General features: G+C 43.9%; 1 protein-coding gene across 3 annotated transcripts in view; it reads right to left on the reverse strand.

The window, feature by feature from the left end:
* The window catches only part of GSAP (gamma-secretase activating protein), an 80,034-nt gene extending 74,896 nt beyond the window's left edge, over positions 1 to 5,138 (reverse strand). For 2 of the 3 annotated variants that reach the window (XM_058524032.1, XM_058524023.1), the window contains exon 1: positions 5,005 to 5,138. In XM_058524032.1, the coding sequence (XP_058380015.1) occupies positions 5,005 to 5,107 (103 nt within the window). In that variant the 5' untranslated portion in view covers positions 5,108 to 5,138. Of the gene's footprint in view, positions 1 to 1,759; positions 2,307 to 5,004 lie in introns of those variants that run through there. The other variant, XM_058524041.1, reaches the window with a different exon arrangement.
* Between the last annotated feature and the right edge of the window lie 1,523 nt (positions 5,139 to 6,661).

Below are 6,661 nucleotides of genomic sequence, written 5' to 3' on the forward strand. Positions count from 1 at the left end.
AAAGGGGCTGACAGCTGAAGACTATCTGCTGACCACACTCACAGCACCTGGGACAAGCCCTTCTTTGAAAGGAGGATATAAGTGCTGCATCTCCATGACCACCACATTGTTGTATATTCACATAATGGAATACTATACAGCAGTGAAAATTAATGACCTACTGCAGTCAACATGGATAAATCTCACAATACAGAGAAGAAAAAAGCAAAAAATACATATAGTATGCTTTCATTTACTTAAAATTCACAAACAAGCAAAATGAAATGATATTTTGCTTAGGGAGAAATATAAATAGGTTAAAACTATAAATAAGATCAAAAGAATGTTAAAATATAAAAGTTTAAATGGTTGTTACCTCTGGGAGATGAGGGATAGAGAGGAATAGGATCAGATAGGGAGAAACAAGAGCCTTCAAAAGTCTTAGATGACAGAAACAAATGGAAAGATATACCATGCTCATGGATTAGAAGAATTAATATTGTTAAAATGTCCATACTACTCAAAGCAGTCTACAGATTCTATGCAATCCCCATCAAAATACCAATGGCATTTTTCGCAGAACAGAAGAAACAATCTTAAAATTTGTTTGGAACCAGTGAAGACTCCAAATAGCCAAAGCAATCTTGAGAAAGAAGAACAAAGCTGGAGGCATCATGCTCCTTAACTTCAAACTATACTACAAAGCTACAGTAATCAAAACTGTATGGTACTGGCATGAAAACAGACACATACATCAATGGAACAGAATAGAGAGTACAGCAATAAACCCATGCATACATGGTCAATTAATCTATGACAAAGGAGGCAAGAATATACAATGGGGAAAAGACAGTCTCTTCAATAAATGGTGCTGGGAAAACTGGACAGCTACATGCAAAAGAATGAAACCCGACCATTTTCTTACACCATGTCCAAAAACCAATTCAAAATGGATTAAAGACTTGAATGTAAGACCTGAAACTATAAAACTCCTAGAAGAAAACATAGGCAGTCAGCTCTTTGCCATTAGTCTTAGCAATATTTTTTTGGACCAGTCTCCTCAGGCAAGGGCAACAAAAGCAAAAATAAACAAATACAAATAAATAAAAAAAAAGGATTACATCAAACTAAAAAGTTTTTGCACGGGGAGGGAAACCATCAACAAAACAAAGAGGCAACCTACTGAATGGGAGAAGATATTTGCAAATCACATATCCAATAAGGGGTTAATATCCAAAATATATAAAGAACTTACACAACTTAACATCAAAAAAACAACCCAATTAAAAAATGGACAGAAGACTTGAATAGACATTTTTCCAAAGAAGACATACAAATGGCCAACAGGTATATGAAAAGATGCTCAACATCACTAATCATCAGGGAAATACAAATCAAAACCACAGAGAGATATCACCTCACACCTGTCAGAATGGCTATTATCAGAAGGACAAAAAATAAGAAGCATTGGTGAGGATGTAGAGAAAAGGGAACTCTCTTACACTGTCGGTGGAAATGTAAACCGGTGCCGCCATTATGGAAAACAGGAGGGAGGTTCCTCAAAAAATTAAAAATAGAGCTACCATATGATCCAGCAATTCCACTTCTGGGTATTTATCCAAAGAAAACAAAAAAACACTAATTTGAAGAGACATATGCACCCCTCTGTTCACTGTAGCATTATTCATAATAGCCAAGATATGGAAGCAACCTAAGTGTCCATCAATAGATAAATGGATAAAGAAGCTGTGATATACATATATATTGGAATATTACTTACCCATACAAAAAGAATGAAATCTTGGGGCCAGCCCCGTGGCATAGTGGTTAAGTTCATCACACTCAACTTCAGAGGCCCAGGTTCACGGGTTCCAATCCTGGGCACTGACCTACACCACTCGTCAGCCATACTGTGGCAGTGACCCACATATAAAATAGAGGAAGATTGGCACAGATGTTAGCTCAGTGCTAATCTTCCTCAAGCAAAAACAAGAGGAAGACTGACAACAGATGTTAGCTTAGGGCAAATCTTCCTCACACAGACACACACACACACACACACACACACACACACACACACAAAAGAATGAAATCTTACCATTTGCAACAACATGGATGGACCTAGAGGGTATTATGCTAAGTGAAATAAGCCAGACAGAGAAAGACAAATAACGTATGATTTCACTTATGTGGAATCTAAAAAACAAAACAAACGAAAAAACAAAATAAAACAGAAACAGACTCAGAGATACAGGAAACAAACTGGGGGTTACCACAGTGAGGAGGTGTTGGGTGTGGGCAAAATAGGTGAAGGGGATTAAGAGGTACAAACTTCTAGTTAAAAATTAATGAGTCATGGGGATGTAATGTACAGCATGGGGAATATAGTCAATAATATTACAATAACTTTTTATAGTGACAGATGGTAACTAGACTTATTGTGGTGATCATTTCATAATATATATGTATATAAATATCTAATCACTATGATGTACACCTAAAACTAATAGGATATTATATGTCAATTATACTTCAGTAAAAAAAGAGTCTTCAAAAGTCTTGATATTGTTCTATTTTTAAGGTGGATACACGGTTTTGTCTTATTATTTATAGCTTACATGTGTTCAAATATTCTTTTGTATAATTGTTTCAATTTTTAAAAGAACAAATATTTTCTCCATTTATTTCAGAAGAGACCGTTTTCCCAAAGTTCAATGCAGAACCAGAAGCAGACGCTGATGAAGTAAGCAAATCTCGTCTCCTTACTCTTTGACCTCTGGTTGACTAAAATACTATCCTACAGGCACTGAATTTCCATGTCTGACTTAGCCGAGCTCCCTAGCGATTTTGCCAGGAATGTGTCATACTTCAAGAGTATTACTTCGCACTAAAAAATCTTCAATTGTATTTGTTGATGTAAAAATCTTAAGACTTCAAATTTAGATAGCAAGTGAGCAGAGAGGAGACATTTAAATGGTATAATTGTTCATTTTATATTTGAAAAGCTGAGACTCTGAAAGGAAAATAATTTGCGCAAATGTATGGAGTAATGGCTCTGCTAGAAATAAAACGGAATCCCAGATCCGCTGCCACTGCTACAAATTATAGCAGATGAGGAATTAACTTGTGCTTTTTTGAGCTACTACCCACTGGTGATTGTCAGAAGTAACAATTTCTTTTAGGATAACAGGGCTAATATCTTGCCAAGGCGCTCTACAAGAGCAAAATACTACCCATATCAGAAAAAGCTGGTATTTCTACTAAGTTCACTTTCTGAGGACCCGAGGGTACGTGCTGTTTAGTGCAACGTCAATACACAAGTTTACATGTCTTCACAGCTGAGTGAAAGACACAAGGAAGTCAAAATCTCACTGGCTCCCACACAGCTTTTCAATCACACCACGTATTACGGAAACATATGACTGTGGCATGTCACACTTTGCCTAACTTCTCATTTGCAGACACCTGCCATTTAGCTCAGAAAAAGGATCACTTTATGGTGGAAAGCAGACTCTGAGCTGCTTATTGTATTTTAAAAACTTAAACTTTCAAAAACTCTTTAGACATTCAGGAGACTTTAAAATTCTCTCACAAAAGTAGAGCTTTACTAATAATGATTCTAGTCATTAGTCAAACTCACTAGTCAAACTCAAGCCTAGAGCTACGCGAACATGACTCCTTATTTGGAACTAACAACCAACGTGCCAGGACAACCCTACAAATAATTCTAAAACCATAGGATAGTGCAAAAATATAAGGTAGGGACAGAAAACTTTCGCCAGAGATAACAGGAAAGGAGTTGTAGACATAGGTAACGTCACAGCCCTTCCAAAAAATGCCCTAAAACCAGAGAAAAAATAGGAAGCACACTGAGGTGGACAGCTCCTGTGTACAAGGTGGGATCCAGAGGTAGCATTGCTTTGAGGCTGAATCTAAGCCCTGAAGTTGCACCATTATTTACAGCAAACTTCTCTTCTTAAAAAGAAGAAGAAGAAAAAAGAAAGAAACTAGGAAATCACAGAGTTCCCCTTCTTTAAAGTTTTGATTGATCAATGCTGGGAAGGCTCAAAAGTCACTTTACACTCCCTCATCAAAATCAAAACAAACGATTTTTATGACCGATGAAAAGCAAAGCCTCAACTGCTGGGAATGTATTCCAATTCACCCTGAGGAAGCTGACAGGAAACCTGAGCATCGTTCTGTCTCACGGCCCTCCTGCTGGCCCGCATAGGTCGTAGGATCGGGGTGGTGGGGACGGGCTTGGTGCTTCTTCGGAAAACAGCAGGCTCTCGGTTCACTGCTCATAGCCTGAAAGCAGACCCCTGCCCTCTCGCACTTCACATCCGAAGCGGCATGGCCCCTAAATCACGGGCCCTGTTCAGACAGAGACACGTCTCACCAATGTGTGGACAAACTGTGCAACTGTGAAGTGTTTATACCGTGGTTGTTTTGGTGGCCATGATTCATCTTTTCTTCTCACAACGCGAGAACTTCCAGGAGCCCCTAGTCTCGGCAGAGCCCCTACCAGGGTGATGAACCTCCCCAGGCAGGTGAGATGCCAATGAAGCGTAGAGAACCACCCCCTCTCACTGCCCGCAGCCGTGGATTAGAGGAGCGCAGTCTTGGCAGCCGCTCCTCCACGCCCTCCCCTGATGCTGCTGCTGAGGGTACCACTAGTGTCCCGGCCTTTCTCCTAAGGGTGAATTGCCGTGGGCAACAAGTAAACCAGAAGCTGGAGGACTCTCTAGAATGAGCAGTGCAGCCCGGCCGAGACCTTGCCCAGCGGCCGGCCGAGACCTTGCCCAGCGGCCGAGGGTGAGGGTGGCAGAGACCGGATTCCAAAGAAGGAAGCTCACCCCTCCGGCACCAACCTTCACAGGTTGGCAGGGGCCACAGGCTGCCCCCTGTCCGGTCGGTACCCACCCCCCCCCGGCCCAGCCTGGGAACCCCTTAGCTATGAATGACTCAGGCTCCCTCGCCTTGCCGACCCCCACCCGCCCGCGCACCGACGCGCGCCTCGGGCACCTGCGCCGCCACCTCGGGCCCCCGCGGCCGCCGTCCGCTGCGCCCGCAGCCACGGGAGCACGTCCTTCCGGAGATCGAAGTCGGCCACCAGACGCAGAGCCATCGTCCGGACGCGGCCACCGGGCGGCTGTGGGGCCCCGCGCCGCGGGCATTCCCGGCCCTCCGTGCGCCTCCTCGCCGCCCGCCTGCGCCCGCCCTCTTTCCTCTCCCCGCCTCCCCGCCGGCCGCTTTCGGTTCTGCGCGTCCCGGCCGGAGAGGCCCGGAGCACCGCCTCCTCTCGGCCCGCTGGGCACGCTGGCCTGGAGAGAAGGGGGACCTAGGCCCGGCGACCAGACCCACCCTGGCCCCGAACCATCAACAGGCACCCTTTGGGCGGGGGGCAGAGGAGTGGGAGGATGTGTATTTTTAAGGGCCGTGGAGGAGATGTGGCTAGACCAACGGTTTCCAAACTGTGCTGCATGTTAGCTGTGGGCGCTAGGCATGTTTTTCTTCTTTTTTAAATCCCCAGGTGATCCACTGTGCAGCAAAATTTGGAAACCTTGGCTAGAGAGAAGTATTACTAGCTGGTTCACCTGAGAAGGTTCAAGTTCATCGCAGGGGCAGAAGTGGGTGGCGTCTTGGGCCTATTCCACTCAGCTTCAGGGTGATGGTGTTTTATTGGTAGTGTTTAGGTAGTAAGTAGCAGCGGAAAGCGTGTGAAGATGATTCTGTTTTGAGAGGGATACTGGAGATAATGCCAAAGGGTTAATCAGCTTAGCGCAAACAGGTCCTCTGCCTATTTACGGGTTCCCTACACTGGCTTGAACTGAAGCTGAATTGTTTAGGATTCGTTCTGTGATTAGTCTTTAAAAAGTGCTCTCATTCTTCCACAGGCACCTGCCATTTTGGGCACCTTCTCATCCCCATCCCTACAAGTAAGTCCAGTGTTTTCTTAATCTCGACACACAGCTTGCTTTTCATTCCCGCCGGGGCACCATCAGTAAGCTCACTGGTTGCTGTGCCTTTGGCACTACCAGATCCAACCCATCCTGAACATCAATGCCAGGTTACTACTCTCCCTAAAATACAGTTGTCCTCATGTCCCTATGCAGAAGACCTTGACTAAGAGCTGACCACCCCCAGATAAAGTGCTTACACTTTACCAAATCCTTCCAGCCTTTTCACCTAGAACTTCAGCTCTAGGCTGAGCTGACTTCCTCTGATTCTACCCTCCTTCCTCGGAAAAAAAATCCAGACCCTTCCAACCTGGATCCACAAAATGTTCTCAGAACTGCAGCCTACAGCAACCTTCCCAACCCTAAACTCCTGGAGAAGTATTACTGTACTCCTCATTTGACAATTGTATACTGTCTTGAGACATGATTATTGAATCTGGAGTCTTGGCACACTTCTCTCTTACTAGGGGCTAACAGAGCACCTGGAAGGTATTCAACAGTTATTGAGGAATGAGTAAATACAATAATAGACTAAAGAATGCTTTGTCACATGTTTCTCAAAATTAGGGTCTGAAAACCGCATTGCGGTCATCTGTTTTACAATGCAGACTCCTGGGCCCTAGACCTGGGCCCAGAAATGTGCATTTTAGCCAGAGCCGTGGGTGATTCTTAGGCTTGCTAAGGTTTGAAAACTACTCTAAATAAAGGTAAAAGAAACTCTT

The sequence above is a fragment of the Diceros bicornis genome, chromosome 3 (assembly GCF_020826845.1).
Source record: "Diceros bicornis minor isolate mBicDic1 chromosome 3, mDicBic1.mat.cur, whole genome shotgun sequence".
Taxonomy (NCBI): domain Eukaryota; kingdom Metazoa; phylum Chordata; class Mammalia; order Perissodactyla; family Rhinocerotidae; genus Diceros; species Diceros bicornis.